Raw genomic sequence first — 13,883 nt, forward strand, 5'->3', positions numbered from 1 at the left:
CGCCCGAGATGTGATTTGGGTAACACATACTGCGAATAAAACCCATTAATATCTAAAGGAAAATATGAATTTCTTTATTTCTTTTTTCCTTGTCTGGGAGATTATAACTTTGTCCAATTCCAGGGGTTACGCTCACAAAGGTATTTCTAGTCGCTTTCCTCCAGTGGGTCCTATGGGTATTGGATCTTGTTTATACTTAAGATTCTTCCTTAACCTTTACCCTCTTTAAGATTATACCACTTAAGAATTCATTAAACATAATTACTAATCTGTCTCATGTCATTCTTGTAAAACTCTAGAATTTTCTAATTTATTATACACCAATGTTGATGGTTCCTCCGTCGCTCTCAGTGCCGCGCTACATCTCAGTAAAGCCTTCACCAGTGCCAGAGAAGCCTGGTAAGAGGAGCAACAACCCCCCCAGCCGCCTCGTGACCCCCAGGCTACACCACCCAGCAGGAGGGGTGGGAGTCCTCACCTTCAAGTACCGCCTCGATGCCTGGCTAGGTGCCTCCAACGCTACTCTCAGGTGAGTCACTTAATCAGGTAGAGCCTCTTAGTCTAATGTTACTCTTCATTAATTTCTTACGCCATAGTTACTCTCACATGAGCCTCTTATCACAACAAAATCTTACTCCAGTGTTACTCTCTTACTTCAATACGATGCTCTGATTCACTTACTCAGCCGGCCATCACATCTAAGGATTCACATTTCAGTTTTATCTATTTTTATCTCTCAGTATCGAAGACCAGTAAGGTAACGCTGGTATTAGCTATAGAACGAACTGTATAACTAACTGTGATGTAGGACGCCTTTCTTAACCTTTAAAAGTATAGACGACCACTGTAGAAAGTAAGACTCGGTGATCTGTGCTTCAAGACTCTGCAGTTATGGAGTTGTGCTTTGGAAAAGTGTGTGTGTGTGTGTGTGTGTGTGTGTGTGTGTGTGTGTGTGTGTGTGTGTGTCGCTGAGACTTAGTGAGTGGATTCTTATCATAAACATATTTGTAGCTAAAAATAAAATCCAACAAAAATAAAACATATAAATCACTTATTATTTTTCGTACAGGATACTCAGAGATGGAATTGAATTGCATAAATATGAAATAAAACCCATTTTTTTCCTACATACAAATTCCACAAAAGTTGTCAGAGGATTTCTATTTGATGAGATCCCCTTCACGGACCACAATCGCAAAAGTGAACCACGAACATATCGAAACTTTAATCAGGCTTCAGGAGGCGGAGGAACCATGATAGATTAAACCTTTACTTATTCGGTGTAATAACTCTACTAAGTTTTTCACAACGGCAATAAAACTGAGGTGAGAAAAAAAAATAGCAAAAATTGGTTCATGGTGAAGAGGTTATCAGTCACAATATTTAACACCTCGTGACATATTAAGGAAATTTTTAGCGGTAGTGAGGAAGGTGAGAGGTGCAGAACACATACTGCTTGGGGTGTGTGTGTGTGTGTGTGTGTGTGTGTGTGTGTGTGTGTGTGTGTGGGTGTGTGTGGGTGGGTGTGTGTGTGGGTGTGTGTGGGTGGGTGTGTGTGTGGGTGTGTGTGTGGGTGTGAGGAGACAGTAGGGATAATTGCCGATTACTGATAACTTTATGTATGTTTCTTTTAACTTTTGATTGGCTATAAACAATCATTTAGATAAGCAGTGATAAGCGGTATCCATATATGAATTGCTTCTTATATACCCTAACCTAACCTAACCTAACCTGTCTGTAATTTCCTTCTCCAACACCTCACTCCCCTTTACTCCTTCCTATAGCCTGGAGATGGTGGACGCGGAGGACCCCAGCGTGGGCGTGCGGAAATGGGCGGTGTGGAGACAGAGCGGTCACAAGGGGCGGCATTGGCTCTCAGCGACTGTGCTCATCCCCCCTCCCAGCCCCCTCGATCACTACAAGGTAAAGGTCGATTTGCCATCCTGGAACTCCAATCCTAATACATCCTAATCCTGATGGACTTCCAATTCCAATGATCCCCATCCCTAAAGGAGTAGGAATAGGATTCATTTGACCTGTACAGTGGGGTTTGGTTTGCTTTGGTTTACTCGGGGAAATAACGGAGGAGAGAGAGAGAGAGAGAGAGAGTGTGTGTGTGTGTGTGTGTGTGTGTGTGTGCGTGTGTGTGTGTGTAAAGACTGTCTCCCCCGTAACACCGACGATTATGGATCTTTCCCTCTTAAGTTACATCATTACTGAAATATAAAATTATTTTCATTGTCATGTATGTTTGTGTGTCCTATAGTTAACGTGGAAATAAAATTCTATAGGAGAACAAATTACCAATTTTTCTCACCAATTGAAAACTTTTTATGAAATTTTGAACTTAGAAACGGCGCCTGGGTAGATTAATAAAGGTTTTGCTCATTTTAATATTCATGAATTCTAAATTTTCTTAAAGTTTTCTCCTTAGCTTAGGATTTTACTGTCCAGCCCTCACCCACATTAGTGACACAACCAACTGGCTTTCAACAGGCTTACGTCCACGGGTTTAAACGTGTACTACTACCATTAGTTAACCTTACCTAAGACACTCTAAGCCAGTAACCTATCCGAACAGTTCATCCAATTGGCCTAGGCTTCTGCTGTGTTCTTTTTGCTCAGCCGAACACAACATCCAACTGACCTAAACAAGTGTCATCAACCCTGGTCAAGTGTCACATACATCTGGTCTCTCGTCCCAATCTCCCTCGAGGAAAGAGACCTGGCGTGTGTAATGGTGGGCGTGAGAGTGTATAATGGTGGGCGTGAGAGTGTATAATGGTGGCGTGAGAGTGTATAATGGTGGGCGTGAGAGTGTGTAATGGTGGGCGTGAGAGTGTATAATGGTGGGCGTGAGAGTGTATAATGGTGGGCGTAAGAGTGTATAATGGTGGGCGTGAGAGTGTATAATGGTGGGCGTAAGAGTGTGTAATGGTTGTCCTTGACGATGGTAACAACACTGATTCACTTTTATTTTCATTTTTAGGAATTATTTCTTTCGTGTCGGACTTTCTGTGATGCATAACAAAATTTCTGAGTTTGTGAACATTGTTTTATGTGTTGCCAGATATGTATGTGTGGTTTATTACATTAAACTTAGGGGGTTTTAATTCGGTTTCCCACACTGGTAACATTACTCTAACATCCGAAAGGTTTGTCTGTTTGCTTTATTACATTGTGTTAATTTATATATATATTCATTTTTTTTTATAAAGAGAGGTTGGTTATATAACACAAATTCAAAAAAATTTCAATAACAAAATGGTAATAGATGATTTACTGGCAGTTATTCTTAGTTTTTAATTAAGATATTGTGTATTGTGTATATTAGGAGAAAAAACAAAAAAATATCCATTCGTGTTGTAGATAAACCTTCAGTAGTCTAAATATATATAATGGTTACGTTAAGAATCTATTCAATGTTTCTCTATAGTTTTCACAGTTCATTCATCCATAAGACCATTGTTTACTATCAAAAACACTCTTTTTATCTCTGGCTTGTATGGTATACGTCTCTATCCTTCACAAAAGTGTTATGTCTGAATTTTTTACGTGTCTACTTTCTTCTCTCTTTTTTCCAGAATCATCAAAATCATAAAATAGATTTAAGTTTGTTTGTTATTGTTTTGTGGTGGAATTTTGTCCAGTGGGATTTTGTTCGTTATCCTCTCCTCGTCTCCGGGTTACTCACTCACATCTTGTGTTTCACCAGCTGTCGTTCCTTGTGTCCCATGACGACCACGTCCACGAATCCCAGCAGCTCCACCTGGCCCAGCTGGCCTTCACCGTCGTCACTCGGCAGGCCCTCAACAACTTGGGTAAGTCCTCCTCCAGCAGTCCCTCAACAACCTGGGTAAGTCCTCCTCCAGCAGGCCCTCAACCACCCGGGTAAGTCCTCCTCCAGCAGGCCCTCAACCACCCGGGTAAGTCATCCTCCAGCAGGCCCTCAACAACCTGGGTAAGTCATCCTCCAACAGGCCCTCAACCACCCGGGTAAGTCCTCCCCCGGTCTGGACTCGGGTGTCGTTGTTAGAAGTCTTCCACATTATTCAGTCAATCATCTTAATTACTTCACGAAAACCGTTCTCACTCCTTCTGTGACAATCGTTGACACAAGTTCTCCTTAGATATCGTCTCTCCATTCTATCGTCTATCCCCGTCTTGTAGTTATCGTAAATAGTGACTAACGGGTAACTATCGTAGTCATAAAACTCTCGTAGACACCCGCTATTCACCTTATGTTCGTCTTTGTTGTCATATTAGTTTGTTTACATCGAAGACCGTAATATTACACCGTGGCCACTCTTTAATATGGCAACTCTTGACATATTGACATCACTCTATTAAAAAAGTACCGGGAAACTATGTCATCCTCCACAGATCGCTACTTTTACTAAAACTTTTCGACGACACTTAAAGTTATCAAAGTTATAGTAGTTAGGTATCATTAAATCCCCCTTAGAAACTTTTGCTCGGACGATTTGATTGGCCAACTTTTTTTCGATCCCCTTTTTCAGGTTACGTTTGGTTAGGTTAGGTTAGGTAAGGTAAGGTTAGGTTAGGTAAGGTAAGGTAAGGTAAGGTTAGGTTAGGTAATGTAAGTAGAGATATATCTAAAGGGTTTCCAGGATTTCGTTTGGGTTTTTTCTTTGTTAACCTAAGTACAAAACCTTTCATTCGACCCTTCAGCTCATCTTAAGGTCAAATCCAAACCCCTTATCCATTCTGTTGATTCCATATGCTTCTAAGAAATCCACTTATCCGACTCTTAAACCAAACAGTTTCAATATGCCGTATACACACACACACACACACACACTCACGTACACACACACACACACCGTAGTCATGCACATCAATTCCGCCACCACTCCAGTGCAAGCCCCAGCAGTCACAGTGGGTGCCCATCCTCTCCAGCTGGTGCAGTCTGCCAAACTCCTGGGTGTAACTATAGACAACAAACTTGACTGGAAGGCCCATGTAAATAACATAGTCAAGGCAGCCTCGTACCGTCTCTACATGCTACGAAGACTTAGGTCACTTGGGACACCCACGCCAGAGCTGAGGACCATCTACAACGCCTTTATTCTCCCCAAACTAACGTATGCGTCACCAGCCTGGTCGTCTTCTCTCAACTCCACCCAACAACGTCAGCTAGAGAAGGTACAGAAAAGGGCCTGCAGAATCATGCTCGGCGCAGAATACTCCGGCTACACCAACGCTCTCTCCACCCTGGAAATGCCATCCCTCAGTGACCTCCACCACCAAGCACTGGAAAGGTTTGGCCGTGGACTACTGCACCACCCTCGCCATCGCCACCTCCTGCCACCTGCAGCCCCCCACCCAACTCGCGCAGTCCGCCACTACAACAAAATTCAGCCCATAAGAGCCCGCACCGATAGATATAAGAACAGCACCATCCCATCTATTGTTAAAATAATAAACAACTCCTGATTTATGTACTGCACAGCCCTGTAAATGTATTCAATGCATATTATATCATTATGTCTAAATCTAATGTAAGTCTGTATATTTTCAGCCACCGGCTGAACTCTATTAATAAACCGTTTATTATTATTACATCTCACTCTCTCTCTCTCTCTCTCCAAAGTCATAAACTCTCCACAGGAGCTGCCATGCACAGGCCAACCGGCCTATTGCAGACTCCTTATTTTCTTATGTTAGTCGTCCTCCAGGGTATCAATTTTCTCACTAAAATAAGTCATATATTTTAAGACTGTCACAGGCGGGTGAAAGCGGGTGTAAACTTGAAGACAGACAGACTGCCACAACCCTGCACGTATTATTCTTCAAATGTATGTGAATCCACTCCCCACAGACCCAGCGAAGAAAGACTATTTCTTCTTCTGTAATTAAAGACTCACAAAAGCGGGCTAAATTTTCTCATTTTCTCCAAACCTGTGATTTAAGGAACCCATTACCTAAGTTGATGGAATAATTTGTGAGAATTTTTGTGTTTTAGCCTCCAGGGGGCAGCTCCGTCCCCGGGTGTTGGCGCGGTGTTGGTGTGATCAAGAGACCTCAGATCCCCCTCAGTAAAGGCGGCACAGGAGAGAGGAGTCAAGGAAGCCGTCAGCCTCACCTTTTGGGTAGATTTTTGTTTAAGAAATTGCCTTTAGACGAACAAAACATTAATTAATTTTCTTATAGTGTAATATATCGTCGCTCAGATGTCATATACTACTATTTCTTCTACTTATTGTTTCACATCTGTCTCCCTGGTGTTAGAAAGGTATATCAGTCTGTACTCAAACGGTTTTGTCGTCGGGTCACTTCACACACAGATGGTCGTCTCGTAAACAAACCCATAAGTCACTTCGTACACATATTTAAGCGAATTGAAATTTGCATAATAACTGTTTAAAGAACAACACAGAATTTAGAATAAAGTAAAATAAAGTATAATAAATCATATGATGAGGTTTTATTTACGAAGTGAGATGTAATTCTGAACACAGTCTATTCATCCACTACAGTATACCACAGCTCACTGCCAAGTAGCACAGTTTAGTTATTACAAATTGCACCGTACTATACATGTACAGTTATATACAAAGTTCTTAACGTCATAAAACATATATCAGAGCACATGTTGACGACAGTTTGTAGATTTATGACTACAAAAAGGTTCAGATTTCTTTATAACTAAGTACATCTAATAGTTCAGCTCGACAAGACGCAATAGACGGACACACTGACAGCAGCTGAAGCTTGTACGGTATTTGAACTCCTACTTATTTTAAAGTAGACCTTTTTGACCCTAGCATTAAGATGCTACTCTGACACTTACTGCCTGTGTCAGCAACCTAACCCATGTCAGATTAAGCAGTGCAGTAGTCCGCTCTTGGCTGTGGTGTACCACCCACCCTGTTACTGGTCTGCGCCGTCACATATTAGCATCAAACCAGTCACCTTGTTGGTATATCTCAGACCTCTCTTCTATGCTCATTAATGGCATTTCATAAGTGTTTGGGACTGAAAAATAGTGTCTGCGTTCCTCATTAATGAGGTGACCGAAAATTCTAAGAATTGTGTATTGAAAATGTAGAGTTACATCCAACCGACTTGTCTCTTGATGATATGAGCGTCACGGCCAGGCTACCGTCTTGAACAGGAGCTGGAGGAAACTTTTATTGCCTTATATGCTGTCATCCGTCCTTCAGCTGATGCTGGAATAAGTGAGGATGTTTGGGCAGCGTTAGGTGTACTGTGTGAGGAAAAGGAGAAGGTATGAGGGAATGATGAGGAGAATGAGAGATAGAATGCAAAGGAATAGAAAGATGATGTTAATATGAAAGACGGAGGTTGTTTCTGTGGGCAGTACTTAGGTATGTTACGGTATGAGTTATCCTTTTATAAATATCATCCATAATACACATCATGTTATATGCGGTAACGAATTCTCTCTATGTTGTTTATATAGAATATTACCAGTATGTTGTGAGTATAATATGTTACCAGTTTGTTATATTAGGTCATATTATCTATTGAATTGTCTGACTATATTTGGTTAGATTTTTTTCATACCAGGTAGCTAATTCTGTGTTGTCAGCATATACCATGTTAATCAGGCGCCCTGTTTTTATTATGTAAGATGACTTAATCTATAGGAGTTGGGTAATGTTTACATATAGAGTTGTGAATTGTAATTTGTCGATGTTATGTTTTATTGATTTACAGTGTTTATTATGATATTGAAATTGTATGGGGTATTAAACGATTAATTTGGAAGAACCTGAGACTATATTACTAGAGAGAATATTAAAGGTCTTTATGACACTTCCTCACGTGTTTCACTTTCTTGTCCACACACACACACACTCTTCCTTCCCTCTCTCACACACACTCTTCCTCTCCTCTCCCACACGCACACACTCTTCCTCTCCTCTTCCACTCACTCACTCTCTCCTCCCACAGGTTCGGAGCTGCTGCAGTGTGAGTTTGAGGACAGTTTGTGTGGATGGTCACAGCTCAGTACAGAGGGCGGCTACTCCTGGGTGTTCGCTCGAGCCTCTCCCCATGCCCGACGCACAGGACCTATTACTGGTACCCACCTCTCCTCGTCTTGCCTCACCTTGTCTTGCCTCCCCTCGTCTTGCCTCCCCTCGTCTTGCCTCCCCTCATTTTGCCTCCCCTCGTCTTGCCTCTCCTCTCCCCGTCTTGGTTCCCATTGTATTGACTCCCCTCCTCCTGCTTCCCCTCGTCTTGACTCCCCTCCTCCTGCTTCCCCTCCTCCTGCTTCCCCTTTTCTTACCTCCCCTTCCCTTGTTTCTCCGTCTTTTCTGATCTCCCTCACCTTGCCCTCGCCCCCCCCTCTCTCCTCTCCCCGTTCCCCCATCTCTTTCTCCCCGCCAATTATCCTCTCTCCTTCTCCGCAAATTGCCTGTGTATCCCTCAGTGCCCCGCCTCTCTGTCCGCCTCACACCTGTTACCATCTCCCTGTTGTTATTCTCCGGGCTTAACTGTCCCTCCTCTCGGCCATTATCCACCTGTGTGTCTACCTGGTAATTTGACTTATAAATTGTAAACTACAGGGTGTATCAAAAAATGGACACCAATGGCTTACATATTTTCGTGGTGATTGTGTAAATGCTTGTACACGTATTACAAAACTAGCATTCTCCTCGCTTACTGATGTGTGAGGCTCTCCTAAAACGGTGTGGGAGAGCTTGCCTATTAACAAGTGAGGACAATACTGCTGTTGTAATGCAAAGATGTACACGATCACCACGACAATCAGTAAGCCACCCTCTACATCTCGCCATTGCCTGAAAACTACTGATGCTGTAAACAGTCACTTAAAACAAGTCTCACAGAGCTTATCCCCCCCCCTCCTCCGGGTCCTCCTCTCTAGGTTACCCTGATGTGAGCGGCTCAGGCTTTGTCTTCGCCGACTCCTTGCATGGCTCTGAGGGCAGCACCGCCGACCTCCTGAGTCCTCCACTCCTGCTGCCTGAGGGACCAGAACCCGCCCTTTGTTTCAGGTGGGTGGAGGAGAAAACAGTAAACTTGGTCTCCAATATATCCTTGATCTTATTTGTTATATTTATCTACGCTCTCCCTCTCTTTGCACGTTGTCTTATACTTCCCAGAAAATTTTTCCCAACTTTACAATGTACATCGTTCTATTGTTAGTGAAGACAAATGTGGCCTTTCATTAGGTGTGTGTGTGGGGGGGGAGGGGCAGCCAGTGACTAAATATACGACTTGCCTGTTAGGTTGCTAGGAGCTTCTCTCGAACTCCAAAAGGTGAACAACCTCCTCATCACACCACCACCACCACCACCACCACCACCTCATCACACTTCTGCAGAATTATACCCCTCGCGTTACATGAATTTGTCCAATTTGTTATTTCAATTCATCGTTGGTTTTCTTCTTTATATTTGACCTTTCACCTATTGCGTTTGCTGTTCTTTCTTTATTTCTCTCGTTTGTGTTTCCCTTCCAACAAAGAAACAATACGTATAACTGCACCCAGCGTCACGAGTGGGTTTATATCCCAATCACATTATGTATCATGATATTAGGTTCCACAGGTCAGGGTCGCCACACTCCCATGATACATTAACCATATCAGCTACTTTTCTTTCCTTTTTCAATTTGGCCTCGCTACAAATTGTAATTATATAGTTAAGGGTTAAAACAACAACACAATCTTTTTTCCTTCAATTTCTTTATATTTTTTACTAATATAACAGCAAGAGAGGAAAGATATTAGACATTATGTGTATTTTTGTGAATAATGCTTAATTGTACAGGAAGTCAGAGGCTAATTTCTACCGTAGATTCGAGATTGCGGGTCTGCTCTTTCCTTTATTTCATTTATTCTTGTGCTTGGTGAGGTAGAGGGAGAAAGTTCATGATGAATTAATAAGTTTTGGTTTTTCTCCTCCCAATCCTTAATTTTTCTTGACAATTTAAATGCAACTGTTCACAAAGACGTATTTTGACTTCACGCATTGAAACACATTTTTGGAGTTTGTTTATTTTACTGTATATGGTGAAGATCAAGTGTCACCCAAAAATTTACAAATTAAGGGAGTTAAAATGAAGATTCTTTGTGGTAGTCAACACAGATTGGCCTACATAAGTTTGGGGTTAATACGGTACTAGTTTATTAGCTCTGTTACGATCACTGGTTACAAAAATATCAAAATTGTTAGGGTTTTTTTTATGAGTCAGACCTGAGTGGAGGACATTTGTTGCAGTCATTAACTTATTTGGGTAATCATGTTTTATTCATGTCTCTCCCTTTTTATTCACGCCCTCTTCCTCACCCACATAAAGATACTGTACATCTTTGTCATTAGCGTTGTTTTAATAGTATACTGTACTTGACTTCCTCTGGGTACGGTCGAGTGCTGCTTGTATATGGTTGAGTTACCCCAACATCTAACAAGGTTCTCTATACGTGACTGACTTACCTTCACATAACTTCTAGATTTGCCGTGTTCTTGTTCGGGGCGCACGTGGCCAAGGTGTCTGTGCACGTGCTGCAGCATCTGGATGACGACACACACACCACCGAGCTTTTCCACGCGGTGGGCGGCAAAGGTCTGAGTTGGATGCCTGTGGGCGTGACAGTGGGTCAAGATGACGTTGCTGATGCAGGGGCGCCGCTGGTGCTGGCGGTGCGAGCCACACGGGGACCAGGCACAGAGGCTGACATCGCCCTTGATCACGTGGCTGTTCTGGCCGGCGCCTGCCACCTCCAACCTTTCCTGGACGCCAACATCACCCTCAACGCCTCCCTTACACATCTAGATGCCCCGGCGCTTTCGGCCGGGGCCGCCCTCACGCCTCAGGCCATACCCACACAGGTCCACGACCACGCCGAACCATCATTTCCCACAAAAGACCGATGTGGTGCCCTCACTTCGTGCATGGCGTGTGTCGTTCAGGACACAGAGGCGGACGTAGAGAGAGATACGTGTACCTGGTGTGACCTGACCCAGAAGTGTGTGCCCAGCCTCGCTCCCGTTGCCGCCGCCTGCCCAGACCGACTTACCGTCCATCACAACACCACGGTACTGTCACCTGTTGCCTCTTGTGTACAAGTCTTTTTCTCCGCCTGTCTGTCTGTGTACGCGCTCACGTGTATGCCTGCGTTATAATTATCCCTCTCTCCCTCCCCGTTCTAATGTCTCTTTGATATTCTCAGAGAAACGTAGGAGTCCACAAAGGTCCTCATTTCTCCTCTCCCTCACGCATCTCATTATTATTCTCCCTCACCTCCCCATTCATCAACACCTTCGAATACCCTTACCTTCCACCTTGTATAACTTGCTTGTATATGTAAAGCTTCTTAACTAACTCTTTATGTAACTGAGGATATTTTCCTTCTCTGCAGAGCTGATGTGTTCAGTCCCATCTGGTTTTATTTGCAGGGCCTCAAGATCCACCTCTTTTAGACAGAGCACATCTGCCAGTCATATAGGGCAACAATAACTCCGACCTTTACTTCCCAATTGAGCTGCATTGGCCACCTCCGTTACTCTTACCTTCCCTTTACACACCCACAAAGCTCGACTTGTTTGATCCCTCCTCTCTCCTGCAGAAATCACAACAGCGTCGAGGTTCCAGCTGGTGTCCACAGATGGCGGCGCGGCAGGAGAAGCAGGTCCTAGTGAGCGCTGGATCCTCCCCCATCCTCACCTTCCCCGTGCACAATATTCAGGTCTGCCAATGTCTCAGCTCTCACGAGGATATCAATACATCTCTCATCTGTCAGATTGATAATACACACACACACACACACACACACACACACACACACACACACACACACAGAGCGGAAAAAAAACAGCCTGCCTCTCCTCTCGGTCTAATTGAACTTGCATATACAGTATCATCGCTATCAATCCCAAACCAGGATATCACCTTATGTGTTAACCGAGGCGGTGGATCACGTCAGTCATCCCAAGATTACGGTGATACACAACCCTGACTACGACGTGTTATTGTTGACATTTAGCCCTTTGAGGACGATGGTTTAACCCTTCAGAGCTCAAAGGTTTAAGTTGTAGTATTTCAAGGACCTAAACATTATTCCATAATCGCTATAAATATTAAGGTATTGTCTTACTTTTAGGTTTAATTAACATACGGGTTCTTTAAGGGCTACAGACTCGTACATTTAGTTTATTAGTCTCATTTTAAGGGTTACTTGATAATGACTTAAGGCTCAGTTATCTTAATCGTTAAATTATAGCATTTTAGAGCTTTAATTATTTTATCTTAAGGGTTAAATAATTCTTCTTTAGGATTCAATTATTTCAAGAGGTAAATTATACAACTTTAAGTATTGTTTATTTGTATGCATTTATTTAGGGTTCAATTAATTATGGTTTACTGATTAAAGGGTCGTACTTTAGGTTCAATTACTGTATTTTAAATGAGAACTGATAGTACTTTAGTTCTCAGTTTTCTTACTTAAGGGTTAATGGGTCGTACTTTAGGGCTCGTTTATCTTACGTATGAGTTAAAGGGTTGTACTTTAAGGTTCATTTATCTTACTTAAGGGTTAAAGGGTCATAATAAGGGTTCAAATATGTGAGGTGTAAATGTTTTTTCTTTAATTTAAGGAGAAATATTCGTAATTTAAGGTTTAATTATCATACTTCCGAGCTCTATTGTCTTATATAAGGCTTCTATTATTATACTAAAACAGCAACCTCGTTCATTTAGGATTTAGATAATGCACTTAAAGTATTATATAGATTCAGTTATCAGGGGGACCGGTGGTAGAAGCGGTACCGTTCTTGCCTCGCAAGCGAGATGTCACGGGTTCGATTCCCGGGCCGGTGGAAGTTGTTTGAACTTACTTCCTAGCCCCCATTAGTCCCTGTTCACCTAGCAGTAAAGTAGGTACCTGTTGTAAGTCGAAAGTTGCGAATTCGTATTCAGGTAAAGTTGTTGGAGCTTCCAATAACTTGAAGACATAACCACTGACTCTTCAGGCTTCTACGCCCTTGACTCTTCAGGCTTCTACGCCCTTAACTCATGAGGCATAAAGGCAAGCATGAACTTAGCATGCTTCCCTGTTGGGCACTGTAAACGCTTCTGCGCTTCACCTTACACAAGGATGTAGGGGGGTGCCCCAAAAAAAATTAAAAAATTAAAAAAAAAAAAAAAGATTCAGATATCACACTTTGAAGGGTTAAATACCATATAGGTTAAGTTATAGATGTTAAGGGTTTGAGTGAGCCTATGTACAGTAAATGATTGAACTGCCTTATGCTGGGGGTTGACACATTATAAACAAAAGATAGAGGTGATTTCTCCCTTTATTCCAGTCCTCGCAGACGGAAAGTGGGTGGATATGTATCTTCGAACCTGTGGAGGACGAAGATGGAGACGCAGAGGAGACCACAAGGGAGGAAACGAAAGGAGAAGCCGAGGAAGAGAACCAGCAGACAGAGGAAGAGGAAAAAGAAGCACTGGAAAGGCGACTAAAAACAGATGAGGAATTCGATTTCAAGAAGAAGAGAGCCGAGATAAAGAGGACAAAGAAGGGATTGAAGATGACCAGGGAGGGGAATCTTCGTCTTCCTGGCCACTTTCAGGTGAGGTTAGGTTAGGTTAGGTTAGGTGAGGTTAGGTATCCCGTAAACCATCTTTCAGAATTTTCACCTGTCATCTTGGCCTGTCATCTTGGCCTGTCATCTTGGCCTGTCATCTTAGCCTGTCCCCTGTACGTATCGACACAACAAAAAAACTTACACAGTTCCAACTTTATTTGAGAGTAAAGGTTAATTCAATGCAAAATTCAAATCAGAGAAAAGATATCGGTTAAGAAATAAACAGATTTAAACTTAAGAAAAAGTCATCATTATGTAGTGATGATGTATCGGATA

At 42.6% G+C, this 13,883-nt stretch overlaps 1 protein-coding gene across 3 annotated transcripts in view; it reads left to right on the plus strand.

Moving 5' to 3' along the window:
- LOC121857335 overlaps positions 1–13,883 on the plus strand; it is a 118,900-nt gene that overhangs the window by 97,390 nt on the left and 7,627 nt on the right. For all 3 annotated transcript variants that reach the window (XM_042353347.1, XM_042353360.1, XM_042353355.1), the window contains exons 27-34: positions 352–529; positions 1,785–1,923; positions 3,716–3,821; positions 7,942–8,070; positions 8,879–9,008; positions 10,469–11,054; positions 11,585–11,704; positions 13,323–13,592. In XM_042353347.1, coding sequence (XP_042209281.1) covers positions 352–529; positions 1,785–1,923; positions 3,716–3,821; positions 7,942–8,070; positions 8,879–9,008; positions 10,469–11,054; positions 11,585–11,704; positions 13,323–13,592 — 1,658 coding nt within the window. The remainder of the gene's footprint in view (positions 1–351; positions 530–1,784; positions 1,924–3,715; positions 3,822–7,941; positions 8,071–8,878; positions 9,009–10,468; positions 11,055–11,584; positions 11,705–13,322; positions 13,593–13,883) is intronic.

Source organism: Homarus americanus, unplaced genomic scaffold, assembly GCF_018991925.1.
Source record: "Homarus americanus isolate GMGI-L3 unplaced genomic scaffold, GMGI_Hamer_2.0 scaffold54347, whole genome shotgun sequence".
Lineage (NCBI taxonomy): Eukaryota > Metazoa > Arthropoda > Malacostraca > Decapoda > Nephropidae > Homarus > Homarus americanus.